At 35.3% G+C, this 14328-nt stretch overlaps 1 protein-coding gene across 1 annotated transcript in view; it reads right to left on the reverse strand.

Moving 5' to 3' along the window:
• The window catches only part of LOC132553264 (plexin-A4-like), a 197963-nt gene that overhangs the window by 67364 nt on the left and 116271 nt on the right, over positions 1-14328 (reverse strand). Inside the window, exon 5 of the mRNA XM_060217496.1 lies at positions 10954-11054. Coding sequence (XP_060073479.1) covers positions 10954-11054 — 101 coding nt within the window. The remainder of the gene's footprint in view (positions 1-10953; positions 11055-14328) is intronic.

The following is a 14328-nucleotide window of genomic DNA, read 5'->3' on the forward strand; positions in this document are numbered from 1 at the left end:
AACTATAACTCTCTGTCAAGTATGAGGCAAAATTCCTAACACATAAAAAAAACCTATCCACTCTACGCAATAACAGATTTCATTAATTCAGAAAAACAATACATATAATTATAGTTAAAATAAGAATCTTGTAAAATCAACATCAATTTCATTAATGTGATATCATATATTTTCATGGGATTCAAATTCTATTTGTTTTTATTTTTCATTATCTTTTTCAATTTCTTTTTTCTTTTTTTTTAGTATTATTTTGTAGACACTTGATTTTGTAGCTTAACAAATCAATACGACCATATATGGACATATCAAACCATGCATTAAAAGCATCCATGAGATCCAAAAAGCTGAACAATTATCTCATTTTCACTTTCATTCTCACATAGAATATGACAAAACTAATGCCATACAGATTTGTGTCTACTTTACATCAATATAGGATTACATGATGGCTATCCAATAGAGATTTCTGCCTACCCTATAACAGTGAACCTTTACGCCTACCCTATAACAGTGAACCTTTACGCCTACCCTATAACAGTGAACGTTTACGCCTACCCTATAACAGTGAACCTTTACGCCTACCCTATAACAGTGAATCTTTAGGCCTACCCTATAACAGTGAACGTTTACGCCTACCCTATAACAGTGAACGTTTACGCCTACCCTATAACAGTGAACCTTTACGCCTACCCTATAACAGTGAATCTTTAGGCCTACCCTATAACAGTGAACCTTTACGCCTACCCTATAACAGTGAACGTTTACGCCTACCCTATAACAGTGAATCTTTAGGCCTACCCTATAACAGTGAATCTTTACGCCTATCTACATCAATATAGGATTACATGATGCCTATCCAATAGAGGTTTCTGCCTACCTACAAAAGCATCATATGAATATAAGACAATGTAGTTTGATCAATCTATCATCATTAGAAGTGAGTAGATGAGGAGGAGACAGGCCATCACAAGGCTCAGATCTCACAGAGTCAGGGGACTGTCACTTTATAGACAAGTTATGAATATGGATGTGGATCAGCATCAGATAAGGTTCCCAAATGGTGGGACCAAACCCAATCCTTCAGGGACAAGTTCTTGTCCAACAGTGTCATCCTGACACTGCTGATTGTGGATAAGGTTTAAAAGCGCACTTGTATGGAAGGCTTCTAATTATTAACATACAACTATATGTACTTACAAATCGGACATTTCCTTGTAGGTTTTGTTAATACTGATCAGTATAAAATTTAAAAGAACAGTTCTGTTGGAATGAAGTGCAGCATATGTGCCATGAGATTGGGAGTGAATTCTAAGTCTGTCATCTATAACCGTGTAACTAAGAGATAAAGAGTAGGATCTCTGGAATCTTCAGGATTTATAACACAGACAGTCCACAAATCAGCCAATCCTAACTTCAACAGTTGACAAATTTTGTTTTTTTTGTTTGTTTGTTTTTTGTTTTGAATTGATATTAAAAATCCCTGATTAACCCTAAATTTTACCAGTTTCTCCTGTCATTACCAATTTGATGAAACATTCACAGAAAATTTTGTGCAGAAGTTTTTAACATTCATCAGTGAAATGGTTTTGTTAGTGTGATGCATACTGACTAATGTTGAAATGTTCCTGTAGGAGGTTACAGCGATCTTATCTGTGTACACTAACTGTCCCACTCATACCATGTGTACTCGCATCAAATCGCAGGCTACATCACAATTTCATTTCCATAAATTCTGTTTCCCACTAAAGAGACTGTTGTTATCACTAATATTAAATGAGAAATAGATTTGAAAAGGCACGAAACATGTTTTGATACAGAAGCTTTTTATCATTTTTACCCACTTACATCTTCATTTCCGTTTAAACCGTTTCATCTTTTTTTGCATATTATACAAAAGCATACACAAGACATAGATTTTTATATCAAAATATGAATATTTAATAGATAAAGACAACCTAACAACTAAGAGACAATGATTGGAGGATAAACTTGTGTCAGATCCAGCTTTCATTCCAACACAAAGAAACTTCTAATTAAAATGAAAATGTTTCTATATTTCATCACAAGACTTGTCAAACTGATAAGGAAATGGCTGTCATCACCAGACAAGAGGCTTTCTACATAAATATTTATTTTATATGTTTTCCTGCAAGTTATATCGAATATACTATGAATGTAACATTAGTAACTATAAAGGAATGCTATTGTAGTCTTGATGAGCTAAATAGTATTTTTATCCAGCATCATAGTTCCTCTATTTTCCCCCTTATCACATATGTCATGTGACCTACTATATAGATATGTATGTACATCTTGACGTCAATATTTTCTTGATAATTATCTCCCTTTAATTACTGGTTCCTAAGCACTTGATTCCAGTGACACAATGTTACAGGGCTGTGATTTCTACGATACCAGGTGATTCATTTTTCAAGTGTAATATGACATATATACTGGTATACTGGCTACTAAAAATTACTTACATGTAACAGGTGCAACTACATCAAAGATGAAAAGTCAGTCCTGTATAACATATCACCCCCACTTCAATCTCTGTGTTATGTATCAGGTTGGTGTCTGATATCACACATCACCCCCACTTCAATCTCTGTGTTATGTATCAGATTTGTGTCTTGGTACAGTAAATGTGGACTATTCTCTATTACAAAAGTCTTAAATCCTTTTATCAATAAGTTACTTTTACATGATTGTATATGTCTCAATTTTTGCCAGTCCCAATATTGCATTCATAAGATAAAAGATATTTAAATGTCATGCAATATGGTGTTTCAGTAATGACACAGGAGCCTAAATCAGGACTAGGACAGGAACAGAGACTGGGACAGGGACAGGAACCTAAACCAGAGGATCAGCACAGGGATGAAGACCTGGATCAGAACAGGAACAGAGACTGGGACAGGGACAGGAACCTAAACCAGAGGATCAGCACAGGGATGAAGACCTGGATCAGAACAGGAACAGAGACTGGACTTACGGATAGGGACAGAGACTGGAACCAGGATGAGGCCCAGGATAGGGACCTAGAATGGAATCAGGTTATGGAACTGAGAAAAGGACAGGAAATGTGACTCTGACAGGAGTACAGTGACATCAGCTGTCCCCCTAATGAGGCAGTATGATTGGCCTTTGTTTGGTGGTGTTATGGATATGTACTAATACACAGCCTTCTGAACATTTCTCATATCCACTGAGGAGGCAAGCAGGTGATGGTCTGGCACAAGACTCCCTGGGTATTCAGCCAAATACGCCAAACATCCCCTGGGATCATGTTTGGACCCTTTTAATATAATCTAGATGACATTTGTGTCTTTTTACGGACATACATGGAGAAAAAATGATGAATTAAAGTAAAAAAATACTTGGCACTCCATTCAGAAAAGGCTGGGAAGCCAATCGTCTTGTTCTGAATTACATTTCTAAACTAGATTTTCTAATCCTTACTGTAATTACACAAATGTATAATTAGTTAAAAAAAAAACCAAAATTTCATTTTTGAACCAGACAAAAGAAATGACGAGGACATTCAATGAACACTTAACATGACAAGTCTAGCACCTCAAAAAAAAAATTGATTGAATTCTTTCTGTTAAGGTTATACGTTGTCATCGCGTGACAACACCTTTTATCTTATAATTCAATAAAAGTAGACTAGCAGAATATTTAAGCTTCTCTCACTCACACTCGAAAAAGACGAACAGAATGCAGAACTCTAAGAAGCTCTCTGCATGCCAGTCACAACAGAACATAAACTCATTCTCAAAAAATATTCTCATATGCTTCAAACTGGCTTGACAAATTAGGGAAACCTGCGCCATCTTCAGTCTGGCGGAAGACAAGATCAATCTGATGCCAAATTAGATTTGTAGTTTGAAGTTTCAGTCAATAAAATTGATTAAATTATATTGAAAATCAATAAAACTTTTGCCACTCCAACTGATTTTTCTAAAATCTCTTTGTTTGAAACAGTGTCAGTAATTACTAAATACTTTTAATATCACCTTCCGATGTGAATAATTGAACAAATTTAAATTCGTTTTCAGAATATGAATCAGAACAAAAGATTTTAAATAATTCACAACAATTCAGTCCTTCTAACACAAAAATAAAATGACAATCAAATTTCAATACATCATTTGAGACCGATGTTCAAACTGTTGACATGAAATCTGTAAAGTCTAAAATAATTCAAATTCTGTACTTGAGGATTCAGTAGTATTTCAAATCCTATAATTCCTTCTTCAGAATTCGTTTCAGCTGGGCTTTTGTGCCTGTCTCATTAGTTTTATGCAACACGATCACTTAACTCGCAGTAATCTGTTGCACCCCCTCCCCACCATGACACAGGGAGGACTTGACTTTTAAGCTACGTGCTAAATAGGGATAGGGGACTAGGACAAGGAGATCCATGGCTTTATAATACATGAGAAGAAATACACCCCCTACTGATATGACTCAGGATCTGAAATGTTGCTGTCAAATTAGGAAAATGTATTTCCTATAATTGTCAACGAAAGAATGAACTGAAGGAATACCCATGGTCACATTTTCCTTGTCTGATACGGCCAACTCCATGTTTGTTCTCTAAGCTGGTGGGCAGAACAAAAAACTGCAACAGCGTCAAGTATTCAAAAACTTCAACCTAACCCCACAACATTAAATGAAACATATTTGCTTGTGGATGATGACGGAGCAGGTAATTCTACAAGTGGAGCTGTGACAGATAACCAGTTCTAACACAAGGTAGTGTGGCACTGAATGGGTACAATTCAAATTACCTTGATATTAAGGACTTTTAGCAACTACACAAGGACTGATAAAGACTTTAGAGTTTTCTAAACATGATGTTGAGTCTGGAAGAAATGTACACACCAATAGAAATATATATACCATAACAATAAAGTACTACACCAAAATCTTTTAAAACAGAACCAACAATGCATCAGAATACCACAACCATTCTACTGAATAGGTGTTGTATTTGTCTAATTCAATTAATCACATTAATTGAGTTTTGAAAAATTTAATTCCAGCTTGTTTGGATTGTGATATCTTTATAAATTCTTATGAAAATTTATTTAATTTTTTACAAGAGATCCCAGAGGGATCTTGGTGCTTATTGAAAGTTGGATCTTTTCCCTTCTTTTGTCTTTCCTTCTCTGTTTTTGCTCTAAATGACAAGAAATTTGAACATTCCTTTGCAGAAACAGCGATGATAATCTTTAACTGCCAAATAAAAGACGGCCACCAGGAAGCCATTTTGTTTTTTCTGATCAGTCCCAAAATCAAACGGGTACCACTTGGGACTAAAGGGAACCTACACGTGGAATTGGAGAAAGATCGATAAATAATGATAACAAAAATCGTTTATGGACGAACCGACGACAGACTGACGACGGACGGACAACGGATGTAGGGCAATTTGAATAGCCCACCATCATTAGATCCATCAACTAATTACTAATAACACTGCTTAAGTTTTAATAATATGATCTCTGTGAGGAATTTTTGCAGTGAATTTGGAATATATGAATAGACGTGAACTAATTTGACCCCTTTCTCCAGATTCTCTGCTTTCTGACAATCTGAAGTGTATCCAATCACATGCTATTACAGGGATTGCCAATACTACCAGACAAAATCCCAAGTGGACCAATTTAAGTGTCACATCATAACCTTTGTGGAAATAACTCTTACATATTGACCAGTAAACTGACACATCTATGTCTGGCAAAACTTTTGAAGCATTGTATACAAATTTTACATGTGATTCATCATAAGAGTTTCCATGGTAATTGCCTGTGTTATTTACTGGTGCCGGATTGCTTCTTTCCTCGGGCTGGTAGCCTTTTGTGGAACAAATGGCTGTGAAAGGTCTCTTACCAATTCCTTACAAATATGCAGCATCCTAATTTTCTTTACACAAATAATCCAAATACTTTTCCACGGGGATGTCTGCATTTTGTAAGGTTTAGTTATTGAAAATTTAAAGCAAAAATCTAATTTCTCTTTTCGTGTTAGAAACATTTAAAAAATTTGACTTCACCTAGGGTGTCATATACAAACTCAAAACTGGTTCCTGCTGGATCAAGAGAACCTTCCACAGACAACACTGCACTTAAACTGATACATTAAGTTCCAACAAGACTAACGTTAGAATGATTTGGCCATACCTAATGTCTTGAGAATGATGTAGTTAGTTAATAACATTAGAATGATGTAGCTAGAGATAGAGTAAAGAAGTTATCTAACTGTGGTTGGTTTGTCTGGGGGTTCATGTCCTTATAACAGTCATTTGATGACAATGTCCATAGATGATGGTGCTTCTAAAGGTTGTTTAATAAAGTGCTATCACACTGAAATGTCATAATCTGGACACTGTACAGCTTAGTTATCTTATTTTGAAGGACATATATTTCATGGTTGTCCAGTTTGGGCTACTTTACAGGTATTTCATTTCACGTTTGTCTATCAATTTGTATCTATGTATACTGGCATAAAGATATTTTCTACGATTTCGATTCTTCGTAAAAATATTTTCTGGTATTTACCTTAACATTTTTTGAAACTACAAAATTTAATCTTCTACAAATATAACCAAGTGTAAAGTAGTATATTAATCTCATCCAGTCAAAGTAAACAACCCATCTAACACAGCATGTTGAATAGAAGCACCAAGTACTGTAGAGCTGTTAATATTTACAGCAAATTAAATTTTACTATGTTTGCAGTTGATTAAGAATAGCATGAAATTGAATATACAGCAAATAACTTATAGAAAAATGTATTCTATATACTGCTAAATGTAATGCTGCATGACAACTAATTAACACAGTAATATTGAGCTACAATTCAGCAACAATTTTTATAAAAGTGTTTCATTCAGGGGACAGAAACTCAATTTAGCAGCTGTTCATTATAATAACACTGCCATGGGTACCTGCCAGACAAATGAACTGTATGGCACAGTGATAATGAAATTGTTTTTCATCAACGTGTCCAGGGTTCAATTCCCCAAGTGGACACAAAAAAGTATGAGGTAGCCTGGCCAAACACGATTTTTCTTCAAGTACTCAGGTTTTCACCAACAGTAAGATTCCTCTCACACTAATTTATCAATGTGAAGATGTTTTGTCTGGCCTAAAGAACACTGGTATATCTATAGTTGTCTGACCCCAGAAAACACAACAATCTCCATTGTCATCTAGACTCTAGAAAACCCCAGAATCTCTAGTGTTGTCAGGACCACAGAAAACACCAGAATCTCTAGTGTTGTCAGGACCACAGAAAACACCAGAATCTCTAGTGTTGTCAGGACCACAGAAAACACAAGAATCTCTAGTGTTGTCAGGACCACAGAAAACACCAGAATCTCTAGTGTTGTCAGGACCACAGAAAACACCAGAATCTCTAGTGTTGTCAGGACCATAAAAAACACAAGAATCTCTAGTGTTGTCAGGACCACAGAAAACACAAGAATCTCTAGTGTTGTCAGGACCACAGAAAACACAAGAATCTCTAGTGTTGTCAGGACCATAAAAAACACAAAAATCTCTAGTGTTGTCAGGACCACAGAAAACACAAGAATCTCTAGTGTTGTCAGGACCACAGAAAACACCAGAATCTCTAGTGTTGTCAGGACCACAGAAAACACCAGAATCTCTAGTGTTGTCAGGACCACAGAAAACACAAGAATCTCTAGTGTTGTCAGGACCATAAAAAACACAAGAATCTCTAGTGTTGTCAGGACCACAGAAAACACAAGAATATCTAGTGTTGTCAGGACCATAAAAAACACAAGAATCTCTAGTGTTGTCAGGACCATAAAAAACACAAAAATCTCTAGTGTTGTCAGGACCACAGAAAACACAAGAATCTCTAGTGTTGTCAGGACCACAGAAAACACAAGAATCTCTAGTGTTGTCAGGACCACAGAAAACACAAGAATCTCTAGTGTTGTCAGGACCACAGAAAACACAAGAATCTCCAGTGTTGTCAGGACCACAGAAAACACCAGAATCTCTAGTGTTGTCAGGACCACAGAAAACACAAGAATCTCCAGTGTTGTCAGGACCACAGAAAACACAAGAATCTCTAGTGTTGTCAGGACCATAAAAAACACAAGAATCTCTACTGTTGTCAGGACCACAGAAAACACAAGAATCTCTAGTGTTGTCAGGACCACAGAAAACACCAGAATCTCTAGTGTTGTCAGGACCACAGAAAACACAAGAATCTCTAGTGTTGTCTGGATGCTAGAAAACACCAGAATCTCTAGTGTTGTCAGGACCACAGAAAACACAAGAATCTCTAGTGTTGTCAGGACCACAGAAAACACAAGAATCTCTACTGTTGTCAGGACCACAGAAAACACAAGAATCTCTAGTGTTGTCAGGACCACAGAAAACACCAGAATCTCTAGTGTTGTCAGGACCATAGAAAACACCAGAATCTCTAGTGTTGTCAGGACCACAGAAAACACAAGAATCTCTAATGTTGTCAGGACCACAGAAAACACCAGAATCTCTACTGTTGTCAGGACCATAAAAAACACAAAAATCTCTACTGTTGTCAGGACCACAGAAAACACCAGAATCTCTAGTGTTGTCAGGACCACAGAAAACACAAGAATCTCTAGTGTTGTCAGGACCACAGAAAACACAAGAATCTCTAGTGTTGTCAGGACCACAGAAAACACAAGAATCTCTACTGTTGTCAGGACCATAGAAAACATTATAGTTGTCTGGACCCAGACAATCCACCTCAAAATGATGGCCTCAGCTTCAGTTTAGTACAAAGTCACATCACAATTCCTTATCCAAGTTTTGAATCAAAAATATCAAATTTTCGCCCAGAAGACTTTATCCATTGTAGAATCTTAAGATGAATCTTGACAGTTTCTCTTATTGAAAGCATTCAAAGCTGTATGATGAATTGGCATGCCATCAAACAAGTTAGAGATGAAGATGAAAAACGACTGGACTAGCCAAAGATTTAAATCTACAAAAGACATAATCACTCTGATCCAATATCATTGTAGTGCCTATCAGTGATATCCAGACACCTAGAGATAGTGTTTAAGTGCATACATGTAGTCTCTTATGATTTGAATGATTCACGTTTAAAAGAGTGTGCACTTAACGGAGATAACCCCAGATTCCCTATAACATTATAGCATTGAACCAGCAGTGAGTTACAACTTCCTCTGTACTAATAACTTTCCAGTGATAAATGAAATTCTAAATCTTCATATATCTGACCAACTGTATTTGTTTTCAGAATTAATGTCTTGAATTTTCATTATATTTCACCTCAGTATTTCTATCTGCTCGATCTGGCTTGTCTCCTGTTGAGCGCTAATTCTATCATGCCATGACAAATAGTCTCTGTTATTAATGGCATTCACGATGATCTACCCAGTGCTTTTCTTTTGACTATAAATGACACATCATCCCAATAATGTTTGAAGAAAATCACAAGAAGTCTACCTCCGTCAACCGACCTAGGAAAGAGTTTTTTGATGGATGTAGGGAAAGGAAATGTGTGTAACATTTCCGTAAACGGACAGGAAATTCATCGTACACACCAGGCATAGCGAGAAATTATGAGAAAAATATCCATCATAATTACACTCATTCTAAATGGGAAAATTCATTTGATCAAGTGAGGGGAGATAAAAGGGGCCAATTCCCAATGACAGTAATTAATTCTAGAGGAACTGTGCCTATGATCAACGCTCCAGAGGCTTCCAACATTTGTTGCTTCCATTGAAAGCCATAAAATAGAAGCTGTTGCCGGAAAGTAAAATGTCTTGTCTTGGTTCTGGTGTAATTATCACACAACTCCTCAAAGCAGGTGAGCACCAAGACAAGATAGTGCTACCGGATTTGTCTTCAGAATTAACATTATAATAAGGGCACATGCTGCCGATTCCTAGATCACAATATCAACAAAAAGGAAGTCAGATCAATCTCTAATTTGTAAAACGTAAAGACCTTCAAGATATGAACATTTAGAAGACATGGACAGGGTCAGAGACAGGCTAAACTTGACAGTGATAAGTATGTACCACTATTCCATACCAATTTTCCTGGATTTTTTTAAACGTTATATCTTTACTGGTATAATGATCTACTTCACACTTCCTTTTGTCACTTCAGTATAATACTGCATTCCTTAATGCTATGCAAAGGGAGATAAATATGTTAGGTCTTCAGGGAAGAAATTTCTGAACTTACAAAATGCTTTCCTTAAGGCAATTTTAAGTCACGGAAAAGTCCTTAAAATCAAAAAGATTCATGAAATTGGAGTCAGGGTATTTAAGAATACATTCAATGATTAACAGTTTCCATGAATTTGTTTCTCAAATATCTACTAGATTATAATCTCTTCTTGCAGGTCCTGGTATTCATACCCTTTCTTCCTAATTTGTTTTACTTGAATTTTTTTCCAACTACAGTTTTCTTCAGAAGTCTCTGGAGAATGCATTATTCATACTAATTTGAAAAACAGAACCATGTTGGTAAATCAACTGTACAATAATTTGCAGTGAACAAGAATAACAGTTTGCTACCCTGTTGTCTGCATTCATTAGTCCAACACACTACAACATCACAGATTCTAACAACTATAGAAAGAAAATGATAAAATGTCATTATCCATATCTCTCAAGTCACACACATCACAGGTTCAGTAAAAAGGGCTACCAACAACTCACATTTGTAAGCCGTTACTTACATTTGCTTTAAGTAACGTTTGCTTTAACAAACTGAAGTACTGTGTACATTTTGGAACTCTGTATTAGAATTTCATATTTAAGACTTAAAATACCAGAAAAATATTTTTCTTGGGGGGGTTGGGGGGGGTTGGGGGAAGGATCAATAGGTCTATTTAATATGATATGTATGTACTATGAGGGTGTGTGACTATACTTACTTGTCCTCCAGAGAACACCAGCCACAGTATGGATCCCTGGTACCTAGACAAGTGTCACATGTTTTATACTGGCTACAGTCCTTCACCTCGATTTTGTAGATCTGTAAAACACAACATAAAAAAAATCTTATAATACTGTACTAACATATCTGTCTAGTACTATAACTGTACTAACATATCTGTCTAGTACTATAACTGTACTAACATATCTGTCTAGTACTATAACTGTACTAACATATCTGTCTAGTACTATAACTGTACTAACATATCTGTCTAGTACTATAACTGTACTAACATATCTGTCTAGTACTATAACTGTACTAACATATCTGTCTAGTACTATAACTGTACTAACATATCTGTCTAGTACTATAACTGTACTAACATATCTGTCTATAACTGTACTAACATACTAGTACTATAACTGTACTAACATATCTGTACTATAACTGTACTAACATATCTGTCTAGTACTATAACTGTACTAACATATCTGTCTAGTACTATAACTGTACTAACATATCTGTAACATAGTACTATAACTGTACTAACATATCTGTCTAGTACTATAACTGTACTAACATATCTGTCTATAACTGTAACATATAACTATAACTGTACTAACATATCTGTCTAGTACTATAACTGTACTAACATATCTGTCTAGTACTATAACTGTACTAACATATCTGTCTAGTACTATAACTGTACTAACATATCTGTCTATAACTGTACTATAACTGTACTAACATATCTGTCTAGTACTATAACTGTACTAACATATCTGTCTAGTACTATAACTGTATCTAACACTGTACTAACTGTCTAGTACTATAACTGTACTAACATACATATCTGTAACTAGTACTATAACTGTATATACTGTAACTAACATATCTGTCTAGTACTATAACTGTACTAACATATCTGTCTAGTACTATAACTGTACTAACATATCTGTCTAGTACTATAACTTTAACAAAGCAATATATATTGATTACCAGAAAGAGAAGTACAATTACTGGAGTAAAGATTCTCACTTTAATTTTAGGATATAGGCAAATTTAAAGCAAACTCAATTACAATGAGTGACTGATGTATCATTCTTATTTTGTATAAAACTGAATAGCATTTTGGTTTCCTCTTTAGTTTACAAAGTTCTATATTTTTTTGGCCACTTTTTGCTCAGGAGTCGGAGATGACAATACACATTTTTTACTGTGTTTACAAATAACCAATAGGTTGTCAACTATATTACTGTTTTTGTGCTAAATTCTATATCCAGGGAGTTGGTCCTCTATCAGCTGTTAATCTCAAACTACAACACATCCCATCAGACTAACTCCCTCAGGAGTTCCCACTGCATTCTAACTGAGAAAAATAAACCAATCAGGTTAAGGGTGGACAGAACATAAAATGACCTGAGCCCTCCAAGTCATTCTGGACAGGAACACTAACAACATTCAGATTTCATATGGTTCTTACTAATGTTTTTCTGGTACAGATGAAACATGGCCCTAGCAAGAACAGTTTTGTCATTGATGTACAATGAAAGACAAAATCAGCAACACTGATATTCATTGTATTGAAAATCTTCATTATCAGTGTGATTGTGGTACTTTAATATAATTATCAGATATTGTTCTAAACACAGCGCTGTCAAACATTTTTGATTCCTCAAATCAGTAGAGCTGACAAATAAGACAACTTCCATGACAACTGTAGTTGGTTGATCAACAATTTCATGTTCAACTCTATGACCGAGTTAAATCAGAGCAGAACGACAGGAAATGATGATTGAACGTTAGAATGATTCCAGGATTAGCCACCAGGTGTCAGTCTACACTGCATTGGGTGGCCATAAGGAGACTCCTGGGGGTTCTACACTATGACAAATGGATTGATCTTCTGGTGTAAGTTATATGTAAAGTGATCACATTTTGACAACAGCCAAGTAAAACGATTATGCTTGGATATTCTCCTCAGCATCATCCTTTAGAAATGTGTGACTTTGTGGTAATGCCACTGCAACAAAATTGTGTTACAACTGATTTATGGTTGCACAACACCTGTTTATGTAGGAATATCTTAAGGTTTCTGTTTGTTGGAGTTCTTTTTCTAATCAAGGATAAAATTATTTAAAATTTGAAGGCTCTGACAGATTTTTAAAAGGAATTTATTTAAGAGCTTTATTTTAACAAAGCTATTCTGGGAATGCCATGAAATATGTTCTTGTCTCCCAATAAAAATCACAATGAACTAGCTAGGGCTACATAAATGTCTTCAATATTTACCCAAACAGTGGTAAATCCAGAAATCCATCTTATTATAGCAACATAAAAGGACCTGTAAAGAATCTATTATTTGAGAAAGAATATATATAACATTATTAACTTCAAATTGAATTTCAGACAAGGAATGTTTCGTTGTACATAAACTGACAGAGTATAAATCCCACCACAACAAATCTCCATGTACTTGACTATCTACATCAGTAAGCCACAAACTCAATATTTCCTAAATATTAAATCTGGGAGACAGACAAAACGACACATTTTTCTTGCTTCCTTTATTTAATATTTTAGAAACTGAAATATAATCTTGTATATCCTCATTCATTATAAAATCACAAAGTCGACTTAAGCCAGGACAGATATTGTCAATATTGACTAGATTTGTAAATATCTACAACTACATGAAAAAGCTGTCAGTGGACACAGCTGTGACTCAGGTACAGTTTTCTATGAATATCAATAGCCAACTTTTACCTCTGTGCCAGGAGAGTTCTCCTGATAGCGATTCATTTCATATAAACAACACAAAGCAACTGTATTAAGTGGCGTCCATCCAGACTAGAACACCAGGTGTAATAAAAAAATACAGCAATGTATATTTGATGAGCTTAAAGCAAGAGTGATAGGTTTGCCATTGTTTACATGTGTGCACACCAGCCAGCTTCTGTTTGTGTAGTAATGGACAGTGTTAAAACTAGTCAAATATTGATAAGGCCATTTGAAGTTTAGACTCTCAGTTCACAGTGCAGGGTCACATATAAGCCCATCTACAACTAAATCAGAATGATGTTGTTGTGTTCAGTGATGACACAGTTATCACAGAAATGGAATACTGATAAGTGCATCTAGCTCATCTAAATTGTTGTTAATAGCTACAAAATGTAAACAATGGAAGCTTGCAAAAATATTTGAGAATTTTTCATATACTGAAAATGTTTCATTTCCTGTATAAGGTTAAATATTTCAGAATAGAATAAAATGAGAACAAAATGGAAGCACAGACAGGTAATTAGACAGGTATAAAGACAGGTATAAAGATAGGTATACAGGTATACAGACAGGTATAAAGACAGGTATACAG

This window comes from Ylistrum balloti, unplaced genomic scaffold (assembly GCF_031769215.1).
Source record: "Ylistrum balloti isolate Yb309-2 unplaced genomic scaffold, AGI_CSIRO_Ybal_v1 Utg370312, whole genome shotgun sequence".
In the NCBI taxonomy this organism is placed as follows: Eukaryota; Metazoa; Mollusca; class Bivalvia; order Pectinida; family Pectinidae; genus Ylistrum; species Ylistrum balloti.